The 15,827-nt window shown below is 35.5% G+C and overlaps 1 protein-coding gene across 2 annotated transcripts; it reads left to right on the top strand.

Annotated features, from left to right (window-relative positions):
- Positions 1-4,111: 4,111 nt before the first annotated feature.
- LOC130819246 (UBP1-associated protein 2A) lies at positions 4,112-10,228 on the top strand. 2 transcript variants are annotated; one of them, XM_057685307.1, is made up of 2 exons: positions 4,112-5,867; positions 9,619-10,228. In XM_057685307.1, exon 1 carries the CDS (start codon positions 4,445-4,447, stop codon positions 5,846-5,848), a length of 1,404 nt encoding a protein of 467 aa, XP_057541290.1. In that variant the 5' UTR covers positions 4,112-4,444; the 3' UTR covers positions 5,849-5,867; positions 9,619-10,228. The 2 variants fall into 2 exon arrangements, with proteins under 2 accessions (XP_057541290.1, XP_057541289.1); XM_057685306.1 differs by having other exon boundaries at positions 6,962-10,228.
- The last annotated feature ends 5,599 nt before the right edge of the window (positions 10,229-15,827 follow it).

The raw sequence follows: 15,827 nt of genomic DNA, 5'->3' as shown, positions 1-15,827 counted from the left end.
TTTTCAAACCTAATTCAAACAAAAATTTGAAAATCATGAAAACATATTTGTTATTCGATTTAGTCTGGTTCGATTTGTGGTTTTAAATCGAATAAGTTTTACCCCTACTCTCTATGCAATAATTTTATACACCTTAAATAACTCAAATGACTAGTATTAGTGGTAAGTAAGGGGTCATCCACAAGAAAATGTTTATGTGACAAGTAGTTTTTCATGACATTGAAGATTTTGGTTTTTAGTTTGGGTTGATGATTTATAAGAACAAAGATTCAAGTTTCAAATTATAAAGTTAAAGATTAGAGTTTGTGAATTTAACTTCTTGATTTACTAAAGAGATAGGTTGAAAATATGTTTATACCCAAGTTCTATGACGAGAAGAGTCTTTCCATTTTAGCTCCACAACTTCTGGGCATAGGAACTATATAGTTATTAATAGGGATGAACAAAGTTTGGTCTAAATCGTAAACCAAACCGGACCAAAACCAAATTTTTGTATTTCATCTGGTTTATGGTTTAAATGGTCTGGTCCGATTTTTTTTCAAATTAAATTTATTTTCCAGACCAAACCGGACCGCAAACCGTACTATGGTCGAAAATCATAATTTTTTATTTAAAAAATTAAGTTGCTACCTAGATATTTCAAAATATAGTTATTTTTATATAGTAATATATACGTGAATGATGTTGATGTTAACAACTAATTACAAATTATTATATTTATAGATCATAGGTGTGAAATATTTGCATAAATACATTGTAACACCCCTGAATTTCTGACTCCTTAAAGAAATCCTATGGAGGACGGGGAGGAGTCGGCTGCTGCTTGTGGAGGAGGAGAAGAGGCGCAGCTGTGCCGGTGGCTGCCAGCTGCTCTTGCTCACAGTGAGGGAGGAGGGAGGAGGGAGAAAGAGAGAAGAGAAGGAAGGGAGTGATGGCGTGATTCTTTGTGAGTAAGGGAAGGAGTACTCACGACCTTAACCCATCCTTTTATATTATTTGTACACTTATTTATTTATTTATTTACCTAGGTTTATTTTCTTGCGAGGCCCAACTAAGAAACTCACCTTTATATGCTCACACATTTTAAATAAAATAATTATTTTGATTTGAACCCCTTTATAGAATTGTAATTGTATTTTTTATATAAATATATGTTAATATTTAAATTCGTATATGAAAGGTATTTATTAAAACTACTTAAAAATTAATTTAATATAATTATAAAATACCCAAAAATTATTAAAATATTAATTAATGACATCAGGAAAATCTCAGGGTGTTACATACATGTATTAATTTGGATAAAAATATAAAAATAAAAAATCGTAGACCAAACCAGACGAGATCGTTGTAAAACGGTTTGGTCTGACCCGGTTTGGTGATTTAAACGGTTTTGTCCGGTCTGGAAAATTTTCAAACCCAAATTTTTGGTTTGGTTGATTTTAGTATCAGAGCAGACCAAACCGGACCGTGTTCACCCCTAGTAATTAATATGGTTAAAGAGATTTGGCTTTTCTAGACGTAAAACTCGACCATACTACTAACTTTCTGTTATATGCTTATAACTTCCAATTTATGTTGAACAAGAATCCTAATAAAGTTAACTTATGGGCTACGCATTACTAGCATAAATCATACTTCACAAGAGTTCAATACATTCAATCAACATCAATTGTCCATGGATGGAGATCAAAATGAAGTTTCGATTCCTTACCATGTGGTGGTGGCAGGGGTTCAATCATTCTTGCAAGGTTTAAATTTGTTTGCCCACACTCTAAGGCGGTGCCACAAACCAATGTACTACACCAACCTTAAGGAACATCATCTACAAATGAGCCACTTATTCAATCAACAACTTGGAAAGGGAAACCAAAGACTTACCATAAAATTATGCACATCTAATTAACAAATGGTCAAAACAAAGGTTTTCAAAACTTACATACATCTCAAGGAACAAGAACAAGTCTATCTTGTTTTTGAATTTTTTTTTTAAAAATCAATAAACAAAGTAAATTTTGATATTAAGGGATTTGTTTTTGAGAAATTTGGGGCACGCACAAGGAAAAATAAAGTAAGACAATGATTTAACAAAATATGCAAAAACATTCATCCTAAGCACAGAAAATGTTGAAATTCTTCCTCCCCCAAGTCAGACCCAACACTCTCCTTATTGTTTTGGACTTGAAAGGAAGGAGCACAAATTCCAACGAATGCAAATACTTTAATCTAAAACAAATGCAAATTTCTAAACTAGAATATATGCAAACAGAAATTAAAATGTACCGAAAAATTAGGTTGCCTCCCTAGAGTGCGTTTTTAATGTCACTAGCTTGACGCCCTTTGAATTCGGAATTCACGAGATCTCACGCCCCACATCATACAACCAAACTGCATAAAAATACCAACACTCTCAACCTTCTCCTCAAAATAGTGCTTAATCCTTTGCGCATTCACAAGAAAGTCACCTCGTTTCACTCTTAGTCTCACTGCGCCAAAAGGAGTTACTTCAACAACTTCAAATAGTCTTGATAATCTGGACACAAGCTTTCCAGGAAATAGTTTTGCTATTGAATTAAACAATAGGACCTTCTCTCCTACTTTGAAGTTTCTATTCATGATTCTTTGATCGTGCCACTTCTTAGCTCTCTCCTTGTAGAGCTTAGCACTCTGAAATGCATCCAACCTCAACTCTTAAAGCTCTCGGAGCTGAGGGAGCCGTTTCTTCTTGATCGCTTCTAGACCCAAGTTTAGCTTTGTTAACGCCCACCAAGCCTTGTGCTCTAGGTCTACCGGTAGGTTGCACGACTTTCCATAAATAAGGAGGAATGGAGTGGTTCCAATCGGGGTTTTGTTAGAAGTTCGGTAAGCCCACAATGCATCATCCAGTTTCAGAGCCTATTCTTTTTTATTTGGGCCTACCACCTTCTCTAAAATCCCCTTTTATCTCCCAGTTCGCCACTTCTACTTGCCCTTGTGTCTGGGGGTGGTAAGTAGCTCCAACTTTGTGGTTCACATTATATTTTATCAAAAGGTTATTGAGCTCATCCTTAGAAAAATGTGACCCCCTATCACTTATCAAGTAGGTGTTTGAGGGTATATTAAGTAGGGATGCAAACAGGGCGGGGCGGGGCGGGTATTGGAATTACCATCCCCATCCCCATCTGTTAATGCAATCCCCATCCCCATCCCCGCGGCGGGTATAATTTTTTTCTCCGTCCCCACCTCGATGGGATTGTATTTATAACCATCCTCGCCCCACCACCCATCTGGGTATCCATCCCCGTGTAATATCCATTTTCCCCGCCCCACTACCCCTCAAATCCCCGCTTAATACCCATCTGTGCCACATATTTATATTCAATCATTTTATAAAATTAATAACATTATTACATAAATATCAATAACTAGTTAAAATACCAATCGACTCATCATTAACAACTTTGAACTCTTTTAACCATTTTTATGAAGACAAATGCGAGTCTGGACGAAGAAGATATCGCATTTACAAAACGGGAGGAAAACGGAAACTAGCAAAAGACTTAAAAATATTTTGAGGCGGGTATCTTGAGGCGGGGCGGGGCGGGGCGGGGCGGGGATGGGGCGGGTATCACCTAAAACCCATCCCCATCCCCATCCCCATCCCCGCGGTGGGTATGAATTTTACACCCGTACCCGCCCCATGACCCATCAAACCGGGACCCATCCCCTCCCCGATGGAGCGGGGATGGGGCAGGCCTCCTATTAGACCCGCCCCGCCTGCATCAATATTAAGTATGGGCTTGAGTATGTAAAGTAGGTATTTGAGGTATGTTAAGTAGTTGTTTGAGGTATGTCAAATAGGTGTTTTAAGGTATACCATGTAGGTGTTTGAGATTAACAAGAATCAAACAATTAAAAACACCTACTTGATAACTTCAATATGCTAAAAACACCTATGTGACAAACTGCGAACCCCTATTTGACGTATCTTAAATGCCTACTTGAAATTTCCTAAAATCCTATCGAGTAGGCGTGTAGTTAAACTATATATTTTTTTTAGAAAAATGATAATAGATCGGCCTAAAAAGATATTATCTCGCACCATAATTTATCTTTGTGAAAACACTATTTCTTGTGAGAGACGATCTCTTTGAGAGAACATTTTTAATTGGGCTAACCCATTACATATTTTTTAAAATATTGCAAATAGACATTAAAAATGATATAAGTAGATATTTAAAATATTAAAAATAAGTATTAACGTTAATCTTACCCGGCAGTACAAAAAAAGCCCAACGTGCTACATCGCTTACTGTCCCCAAAAAATCCAGACTTTACACTTTTTTCCTCTGAAACCCTAAATCCCCGAGTCTCTTTCCTCAACCACTCATTCGCAGTTCAATTTCATTCGAAACCCTAAATCCCTAAATCTCTTCCGTAAACCCTAAATCTTCAATCCTTTTGAATGGCTAAGAAGCGAAAACTTACTACCCCTAAAGCCGCAGAAACAACAACCTCCACACAGAAGAAAAAGGTTCAGAAAACGTTAGAAGAAGATGTCAAAGAACCGCAGGACTTACAACAAGAACAGCAAGAACAAGAGCAAGAAAATCAGTCAACTGAAGTCGAGGTAGAAGAGGAAGAAGAAGAGGAATTCGAAGAGGAAGAGGTGGATGAAGAAGAGGAAGAAGAGGAAGAGGAAGAAGAAGAGGCAGACGATGAACCGATCTCGAAGCTTCTAGAACCATTTACGAAGGACCAGCTTGTTATGATACTTCGCGAAGCAGCAGAATCGCATCCGGATGTTGCTTCACGTATACGCAAAGTCGCTGACGAAGATACTGTTCATCGCAAGATCTTTGTTCATGGATTAGGTTGGGATTCAACGGCGGATTCGCTTCGAACAGCTTTTTCTCAGTACGGTGAGATTGAAGATTGTAAAACTGTGACTGATAAGATATCGGGGAAGTCAAAGGGGTACGGCTTTATACTTTTCAAGTCGAGGTTAGGAGCCCGAAAAGCTCTGCAGAATCCACAGAAGAAGATTGGGGGGAGAATGACTTCTTGTCAATTGGCTGCTGTAGGGCCGGTATCAACGTCGTCAACTTCGATTGGGGTGGTGAAACCTGAGGTTCCTGTTTCTGAGTATACTCAGAGGAAGATATATGTGAGTAATGTAAGTGCGGACATTGATCCTCAGAAATTGACTGCTTATTTTGGAAAATTTGGAGAGATTGAGGAAGGACCATTAGGGTTAGATAAGCAAACTGGGAAGCCGAAAGGGTTTTGTTTGTTTGTTTATAAGAGTGTTGAAAGTGCAAAGAAGGCATTGGAGGAGCCTCATAAGACTTTTGATGGACATGTTTTACACTGTCAGAAGGCTGTAGATGGGCCGAAGCATGGGAAACAGCAAATGGGTCAAGGTAGAGGGCAGCATTATGGAAGGAGAGTGGATAATCCGAATTTTTCCGGGCCAATTGGTGGTGGTCCTGCTACTGGAGCTGGATTAATGGGCCAGAGTGTTGGTGGTGTTGGATTTAATCAAGGGGCTGTGGCAACTGCGGGTGCCCCAGGGTTGAATCCGGCTTTGGGACAAGCGTTGACTGCGCTCCTTGCCAGCCAAGGAGCGGGGTTGGGGTTGAATAACTTGTTAGGTACACTTGGAGGTGGAATTAATCCGGGTCCTGGAGGTGCGGGTCATGGTGCGTATGGAGGGCAGAATGTTGGGATGAATCCTACAGTTTTAGGAGGCTATGGGACTCAAGGTGGGTTACAGAGTGCGTATCCGAATCAGCAGATGGGGCAAGGTGCAACTGGGAGGTCACAGCATGGACATCTGAGCGGTGCTGCACCTTATGGTGGTCATTGAGTGTGTCTTTGGCAGGAAGGTATAACTTCGATAAGCTGACCTATGACTATTTTGTTGTCTTTATCTTGATTGTGATTTCATAGTTTATTGGGATTTTCTCTCAATCTTTAGGGTGAATTAAACACTCAGGTAGCCAATTGATCGCTAACTACTTCTGTTAGTGTTCAATTTATTAGGCCATTGTTTTGAGGGTTGTATAGGTGTAGTTTTGGCTTTCTGGGTCCTATTTTGAGCTTGACCCAGTAAGTATTTTGAGTTTGATGTTTCCAGCATCTTTTAGTCTTAATGATGAATTTGGAGATTAAATTATCCATGACCAGTAGACTAAGTGGTGTATTAATTCTAATTTTACTTGTAAGCTTGAATAACTTAATTGTAGTGGCTGTAGTTCATGATAATTGGTATAATTTCATTGTGAGGCACACATTTATTGTATACTTCAACTTATTGTGATTACTAAAGGTGATGTGATGTTGGTTGTTTCATTATTCATGTCATCTGATTTTGATGTTTCCTAGCTGCATTTAGTTTTTTCTCTAGTATGTTAATGATTGTTCTGCCCCGTGGATATGTGTGGTTTATGGTGTCCTGCGGGTGAAGGTATCACAAAAACTTAATTTGGTATTTTTAAGATTTCAATCTGTGTTATTTGGTGATAATTTACCGTGATTTTGTCTTATGTTTGTCTTATGTGGTAGTTTATGTATTATGATTAGTCTACTCAAACTGTACGTGCGCCTCTGAAGCAGCATTTGCATTTGCTTCTTAGACTTTTAACTCGTTAAAATGCTTACTGTGGTATTATTCCCCTTATTATTCTAAAAATTTTGATTTTCTTGTAAAATTTGAACACTGACAATTCAAACATTCTAATTTTGGTATTTGTTTCTTCTAAATTATTGCATCCTTGAGCAAAATGTCATGTCGAAGTAAACCCTGTTTTGAGGTATCTGTCTTTCAGAATTTTAGTTTTACTTAATAAACTAAGGTTTGTGCATTATTTGGAAGTTATTTTAAAACCGTAAATTTTGATTGCCCAATAATTTGAATTTCCATCTACTGCAAGCATTTCTACGCTGGGAGTTTTTTATGTTTTATCTATTCATTGTGCAGATCACTAGTAGCTGTATCAGTGTTTTAGTACTCGCGTGGTGATTCTTCCCAAGTTTGAGGAGGCAAACAAGATCTTTATAAGATATTTACTAACAAGTTTTTGTTTTTCCTCCAGAAAGACTTGTCTTTAAACTATCAAATAGTATTGCAATTTTTAATTTCTTTTTTTCTATTTACGTTGTGCTTCTTTTCAAACAATGTAATATTTTGAGGATTATGCTGTCTTTAAAGCTGGAGGGATGAAACTTAGTACTTTTTACTATTTCTGATGTTTGTGATACTTTTAAACGATCCTGGATGTTTTACTAAGGATGCTATTTTTATCTTTATCTTCGTATTAACTATTGTTTTACAAGTGCTAATTAGTTTTTTGGATCTTTCTGACTTTTGCTTGTCTTCACAAATTATTTAGTCTCCATCTCATTGAACCTTGTCACTTGTCTTGTATTGAGTGCAGGCATATGGTGCAGATTGCTATTTAAACTGTGGTTGGTTTTTATTTTCCCTTTTATTATGAGTTTTTATAATGCTATATTCTTTTGAGATCAAAAATCCGTCAAAACAATTTTGAAGATTATCTATGTGATTTTAAGTATAAATTTTGAGTGTATTTCTTGATCCAAACTTTTTGAAGCTTTAATTTTCTTGTTATACTTTCTTCTCTTCCCTATTCTGTCCTTTCTTTCCATTAAAAACTCAGTCTGTGACTCTGACCACCAGTTCTTTTAGCCTAGTAGAAAATGCGTGGCTCAGATCTAAGCACCCTCTGTCATTTGCTATGTTGTGCTTTCTTAATACATGTTAATGATTGTTTTCATGTTTTGTTCCATTTGTTTGGAGTGCATAACCGTTGTGGGCATTATGCTGTGAGCCTTGGCTTCTTCCAAGTCTACTGATCTTTTATAGTCCAAGTTTTGAATGGCTGGTGTACTCATACAGCATACTGATGCTTTTGTACTCCATTACACCTATTTAGCAGCATACCATTTTATAGTTTTCCTTTTTACTGTGCTGCTGAAATTCTTTACAGCTTCCTCTCTTGTAGACAGTTATAATATTAGTTTACTTCTTTTTAATAATGTATTCAGGAAAACACGAAATTACTTTAGTGGTCACCTTTGTTTTTTATTTTTGCTGAAACCACAATCCTTTTATCTCTGCCCCTCTTGTTGGAGCATTATTTAAGGCGGTATGGTGATATAGCCATTTGATATCTTTTAGAAGTTAGATAGGTGTTCTTTAAGACAATTTTTGAGTCGGGGTGATGATATGTTGATGCTATTAGAAGGTTTGCCTGAAGTTAACATACATTTCCTCTCTTTTCTAAATCTAATGCATTACTTGAGACTTGAGAGAGAGAAAGACTAATTAGTGCTTTTCTCTGTTAGAGTTGTAACTTGTAACTTTGTAAGTCTGTTGTGACTAGATGGGAATAGTGTTTTTCTCTTTTAGTTGCAGTTCAGTTCTATTCACTTTAGTTTCACATCGGTTGTTAGTCTTAGAAACAGGCCCTATTCTATTCACTTTAGTTTCACATCAGTTGTTAGTCTTAGAAACAGGCCCTATATAACCTTTCGTACTAATTAGCTGATGAAGATTAAACCCTTCGGTTTACTCAGATGTTGGCTTGTTGCAATGTGGTGTGGATGTATTTATGCTACAAAATGATCTCATATACCGAAGCGAGTAAATTGTGGACTACATGGGAAAGCCTTCCTTTTGGTTCGCATTTCACTTTTTGGTTCGCATTAACCCTGTAGTTTACGCATTTACTCAGTTGTCGCAAAATGACTTACATATGGACTTTTGTTAAGTTGCGAAAAGCCCACACATTCAGGAGAAATGGTGTTACTACAACATAACAGAAGTACGACAATAAGAACTGAGTTCTGTTGAAAATAGCAGCATTTTCCCTTAAATTAGTTATTGAGTGCTCTCTATATGAGCTTTCATTAGTACAAGCTTTTCGAGTGCTTTAGTTATCTGTACTATTTACTAGTCACTTTGTTTTTCTAGCTCATAGTACGGTTTTGATTTTTACTTATGAGCAGAAGGGAAATCAAGGTGCAAAACTGAAAAGTGCCTTCCGAGGTGCGATCTTGGCTGCACAGTCCACTAATCCATTTGTTGTCTGGCCTCGTACTAGTGACCCTGCTATTTGTGTGGCTGAATGCAAACGCATTTTTGTACGTAATTACATGTGAATTTGTGATGAAACCTTGTTGGTAAACTGCTACTTGTTATGCATGCTTCTTATCTGTTGACTGACGAGTTTTAGACATGTTTGCTGTAGAATTCTGTTTACCAAAACATCCTCGGTGGATATACTTGCAATCCAGTTAGTAAGTAATGTCAAGTTTCAGGTCATAATCCGTGGCTGTCCAGTGTCATAGAAACTTCGAGAAAATAGATTTTTGCTGTTCTCTGTAGCCAAGGTGGATTGACGGTTGTTGTTGGTTGTCGGTTCATAATGCTCTTTGGAAGCATTTGAGGGTGGACTCAAGCCACACACTAGATTTGCATCACATTGTCTTGGTCTTTGGTTGCTGTGTATGATAGTATATTGTTGTAGTGCGGATTGTGCGCAAGTTTATGGATTGAATGTGTATTGTGCTGCTTAAACCATTTGTTAGTGATATACTTTGTTTTTCTGAAAGGTTATATGTGCATTCTTGAAGAGTTCTCGTCCCTTCATTTTGTTGAAGGTGGAGGATCAACCAGATGGCTGTTCTTGCAACTACATGCCTGTGACGCCAGCAAGTGTAGCCATAAGGGATAGCCATGCGTCGGGTCTGAACAGAAATGCAGAACTTTGTGCAGATCTAGACTTGCACTTATGGGGTCTGAAAATTTTGGACATATTTTGGACATGGACACAACCCTATAGGTCTCGACTCTTGATGAGTCTAAAATCAAAATGGGTTTTAATCTCAAATTTTCTAAGACTATAAATTAATATTGGTCTAAAATGGTTCCAAATAAAAATTAAAATTGGTCTAAATTGATTGTGAGTTGGATCATAAGTAAAGTCATAGTTTGGAGTAGGTCACATTGGGTCCAAAAAGTTTGTTATCTTTAAATAAGTTTCAATAAGATGGTATTAAGTTTGTGAGTAGGTCCAAAGATAATCAAGTCGAGCTAATGATCATTAAATTCCATCGTTGAATTTTGTTAATATGGTCACTATAGTTGTGTTTTTTGATGTATTGTGGTTGTAATTTGTAAAAATTAAACTTTACAATCATGAATAATAAATGAGTTAAACTATGTGGTTGTGATTCATAAATGATTTATAAATTTATATTAATGATTTAATATTATACTATTATTTCGTTCAACCATTTTATATGGGAGTTGTTGTTAGTTAAATGGGACAAATGTTAAGAGATAAATGAATAACCAAATCTTAATTAGCGGGAGTTGATTGAAGAGTTTCATAGGATAATGAAAGCAAAATTTTCACTCATGGATCAACGTGATTTGATATGTCCCAAACCTTATCTTCCAACAAGTCAACATAGGTTAGTTTCATTGAATCTAACATGTAATTTCTCACCCTCTTATTCTTAGTAACAAGTCTACTCATCATTTAATTTGTTTTATCGATGTGGCAATAAGAAAAGTTGACAAGGGTTTTCGACTTTTTTTTACAAACAAAAAGTGCGATATTAATTTGATTCCTTAATTGATTTTATTTTTGATTTTAGAGTTTTTTGAGATTATGATTCAATCTGAAATAACACATATAAAAATTAAAATCACATTTTCAAAATATGCGTAAAAATTGAGTTTAATATTACTTGAAATATTAGATTTGATATTTGTTCATTACTCCTACATGGATACCTCTAGCCACATTCACTAAAAAATTGAATTGCTATCCCTTCTATTTTGAATTGTTTTTCCATTTTTTTTGTTTCACCTAATCTTGAATTTAAATTGGGTGCTTCAAATGAGAGAGCATCTCATAACATTGAAAATTTATTCCTATGAGTTTGCGATAGCATATGAATGTGCTAATACTAGGGAATCATAACTAAAACCTTTTTTGAAAGTGGTATTTGATCTCTATCCGTATAATTAGTTTATTTTTTTAATTGATCGCTTTAAAATTTTAAGTAATCACTTTAACACATTAAATGTATATGTTTCATCATAATATAGATTATCTCACCATCAGACTATCTCATTTAAAATTTTGTGTACACGAAGATTCTTCTGCACAAATTCTTGTGTGAGACCGACTAAGATGTTCTCTATAAATGGGTTGAATAGCCTAATTAATACAATTATTAACATTTAAACTCTTTATTTTGACGTCATCTCACTGAGACAGTTTGTTATAAGAGTAGTTAATCCGTTTGGGTTGATATATTGGGCTTCTTTTTAAAGAGAGCAGTTCAATAAGAAAATGCTAGGGACCTTGGTGGGCCCACTTTCTTTTTTGCTCAACATTTGTCGAATCTTTTCCCTTATTATTGCAAAAATGAAAAATATTTCCCACTTTGCATGAAATGGAAAAGTATTTCCCACAATACCGTCCACGTGGCAATTTTTTTTTTATAAATATTCCAGACAAAACTGCCAAATGAGATGGCGGTTTGCATTAACCAGTAAACCGCCACATGAAGTAGCGGTTTGGTTAGGGCAAACCGCCATCTCATTTAGCGGTTTTGTCCTGGTAAACCGCCATCTCATGTGGCGGTTTGCTTTGTGCTCGTCCAACGTTTTGCTTGTTTCTTTCAATTCCCATATAGTTAGCGCAACCTGCATTAAACTAGTTCAATAGCATCTATTTCATAATAATCAACGACGAACCAGCTTGATTTGAAAACATTAATTATGAAAATAATGCGAAGATATATTACAATCATGGAAAGTGATACAAGAAGTTCAAATCATATAAGTTGATACAAAGTTTGTTAAACTATAATCCCGGGCCCCTTTGTTGTGCGCACCGGTGGATGATGATGGTGTATACTCGTCAACCTCTGCAATGACATTAAGAGCAGGAGCTCGTCGTTGACTAGCACGCTGATATGTGATGATCCTTTGCGGAGGCAATGGATGTGGAGGAGGAGTGGTCATGGAAGCTGGAGGAACGAATGGCGACATAGCACCGAATGTCGATGGGGATCTAGAAGACCGACCTCGAGTAGATGAACGCTCGCGACCTCCTGTGGACCGAGTACTTGATCCTCCGGAAGAGCTACCTCGGTGGGCTGAACTCCATGGAGAAGGAGTGTGGAATGTGTCATCTACCTCGCCAATGATGGGTGGAGTCGGAATGAGGTACTCATACCCTGCTTGACTCAATGCATCGGTCAATGACGCGTTAATGGAGCCAAGGGTCTGAGAACACAGCCGATACCCCACATCAACTGGCGATGCGGCCCCGTGAATTGTGTCATTGCATTGTATGAGCACCGATCGGATGCGCTCAGCCTGTATGTTAACATTATATTGTTAAAAGAATCACATAAAAGTATTACTGTATGTTATGCGTGTTAAAAGAAGACGTACCAGTAACGTAGATGTCGGATGGTAAGGTGATCCTGGCTGCGCAAATGTTGTGTTCGTTAGACGTAATATGGAGATACGCCTGTACCGATTCATGTACGTACCAGAGCTATGACCGGTGTAGTTATCTCCTCGAACCAATCGAGATGCTCAGTCATTCCACGCATCTACATGCGATCTATGTCGTACGACGTAGTTCTTGTCCTCAGTCCTCTGATCAATCGCATGTAGTTGAGGTTGGGTGTCACAGGCATGCGGAATAACCTACTCCAAACCGAATTGACGCATGACACGATTCGGGAGATGTAGGTCGACGATGTCAAAGCAAATAAGTGGACAACGCAATCACCAAATCTCGTGGCCCGACGTAGTTCATTACACCACCACCTATGCCACATGAATGAGTTGGAGAGGTAAAATCATCCAAGTGCTCATTAACGTAATTTAGGTTACTTAACATTTCTGTGAATGTATCATGGCGTACACTAGGACCTGATTCTGGAAGTTCCATATTAGTCATGACTTCCCTCGCATTATCCAAATTTGCAACCAATTCAACATAAACCTCCATTGCTGTTCCAGGGGCTTGTGATGCTGCATAAGCAAGAGCACTTATGCTTTCATCATTCTTAATCGGGACTAACACATTTTTTCCAGTCACCGGATATTTCATCTCCATTTTTAACATAAAAGAGTTGCGATCACAATCAATTACATCACAGATTTTGCTATGAAACACCTCAAAATTAGTATTCTGACGATGGATAAACATCACTGTATTTAATCCTCCATTATACACAACATCGGATCCAGTATAACTTACTTTCCCAGTCCAATACACTATAACGGGATAATGATCCATATTCTGCAAACACAAGCATGTTTTTCATGTGATTTCACATACACTTTATTGTTGATTGTGAGTAAGGGAAGTGTAAATGTGAATACAAGAATTTGTGATATTAAGGTATTATTACAATTATTAGAAGGTTCAATTCAAATAAATGCTAAAAATACCATGAATATATACTAAAACCATTAAACTAACCCTACAAAGTAATAAACTTTCATTGAAGCATTTCATCAAACACTTTATATATATACAAACCAAATCATAAAATTCAACTACAAATGTGTAAAATGTAAGCTTAAATCATGAAATCAAGAGAATGTAATAAACAATCAATGTATTTGTAACTTCAAATGACAACAATAATGAACAAAAAAATAATTTGCAAATTAAAAAATTAGGGTTATATTCATACCTTAAATGAGGATGAAAATGAACAAATAGAGAAGGGGAAGATGAGAATGTAGTTGATTAGTTTAGTTGAATGACAGGAATTTTAAATATGAAGTAATTGAGAGTGAAGAATTTTTTTTTTAAGAGAGCAGCGGTAGAAAGAAGCAAGGAAGAAGTGAAATCAAATGAGAAAAACAACAAACTGGTCACGTTTTGTACAGGTTCAAACCGCCATCTCAAGTGGCGGTTTATTCAAGCTTCAATTTTTTTTTTTAAAAAACGAAATTAATAAAAAACCGCCATTTCATCTAGCGGTTTAGTACAAACTCCTAAACAAAACCGTTAATTGATGTAGCGGTTATATTAAAAAAAAAAAATTTGAAACCTATCCTACGTGGACGGTATTGTGGGAAATACTTTCCCATTTCATGCAAAGAGGGAAATAATTTTTCCTTTGGTAATATTATGGGAAAAGGTTCACATTTATCAGCAGCAAAGAATGATTAGGCCCTTTTCGTTCATGCACACATTTCGGGATTCGTGTTATGACAGAGGGTAATTATTTGTAATATTGAATTTATTGCACTATTTACCGATTGTTTTAATTTGTGATTAATTTTAATTTGTAAGTTCATTTTAACATTTTTACATCGTTTATGGTGCATACGTGTTAACTTTTAACTTTATTTAAATAATTATTTTAATAATTATAGTCTTCATATTTTTCCACTAATTTTATTTTAATATTTTTATAATGTTTTTAGTTCTTACCTTTTCTCCATTAACTTTGAAATTCAATAAAATAATATTTTCACCATATAAAAGATTTAATTTTTCTTAATTTTTATGAGCATTACTTATGTATCATCAATAGAGAACAAAGGTCAGAGGGAATACTTTATAAAAAGCTCAAATTTCGTTAAAAATTACTTTTAAAAAAATTTTCTTGTCAAAAGATATCTAATAAAAACATTTTTATTGAAATACTACCTAAGTTATTTATAACAAATAACATATAGTTTTTGAAAAAAAATTCAGATAAGGCTAAAGAATTTTTTAATTTTTATACATAAAGGAGAATTTAAAATTAAATTTTTTTTACAAATGTTGATAATTGAACCCTAAAATACATGCCTTCAACCATAATGCTAACTCGTGATAATGTCAATAAGTTTAAATCCATACGTTGCTAATATCAGTGAGTTGGTCTGTGTGTGCACTTATTGCACACTACTAAACTAATATTGCTAGACTTATATTGGTTATAAAGTGTGGATTAATGGAGATAATGAAATATATTGGCTAGCAAGCATGTGATTTTAATTGATGCACAATAGGGAGTATTACTTGCATTTTGACCCTCATTGACTTCTTTTATTGAATGTTTGACTAGTAATTAAATGTTGGTAATTACTAGTAATTAAAGTGAGTTTTGATTTTTAATTTTTATAAAATATTCTCTTCAATTTATTAGTAATGTCTGTTTTGCTTTTTGGACACTATTTATTTCTTAGTCTTAATTTGTATTTTATTATTAATTTATAAGTTAAAACATAGTCAAGTGGGATCTTGTTTGATTTGTCTTAATGCAAGTAATTATGCACAATTAGAGATATTAAGAATTAAATAAGTGCATTGGATAGAATGTATAAAACAAATGAGACATTAATAGTGAATTGGAGAGAGTATAAAATATATCATCTCCAACTTTATTAGATGCATGTCATCTTCATCACTATCTCCATTACTTTGAATTATTGATTTAAAATATACTCTCTTCAATTCTAATAAAATGTCCTACTTAATTTTCCAAATTCGTCGATACAGTACTTTGATTCTTAGTATTTCTAATTGCATATGGTTAAAAATTATACTCCCTCCTATTCAGGATAGGTGTCCCATTTGACTTTTCACGGATTTTAAGAAAAGTCAAATGGGACCCTAAGGGTATGAGAAAGAGTAGTATTATGGGTTTTTAATTGTAAGGATTAAGGAATTAATGATTCCTACCAATTTCAAGCACTTTTTAGCCCAATTTAAAAGCTGATTTTTTTGGCACCAAAAGTTTGAAATTTTTTTTCCAGTACAACGCCAAAATTACAT

The sequence above is a fragment of the Amaranthus tricolor genome, chromosome 1 (assembly GCF_026212465.1).
Source record: "Amaranthus tricolor cultivar Red isolate AtriRed21 chromosome 1, ASM2621246v1, whole genome shotgun sequence".
Taxonomy (NCBI): domain Eukaryota; kingdom Viridiplantae; phylum Streptophyta; class Magnoliopsida; order Caryophyllales; family Amaranthaceae; genus Amaranthus; species Amaranthus tricolor.
This window is presented reverse-complemented; position numbering and strand designations above follow the sequence as displayed.

Excerpts from the sequence above, each read along its gene's own strand:
- LOC130819246 (XM_057685307.1), top strand. The coding sequence starts at position 4,445 with ATGGCTAAGAAGCGAAAACTTACTACCCCTAAAGCCGCAGAAACAACA.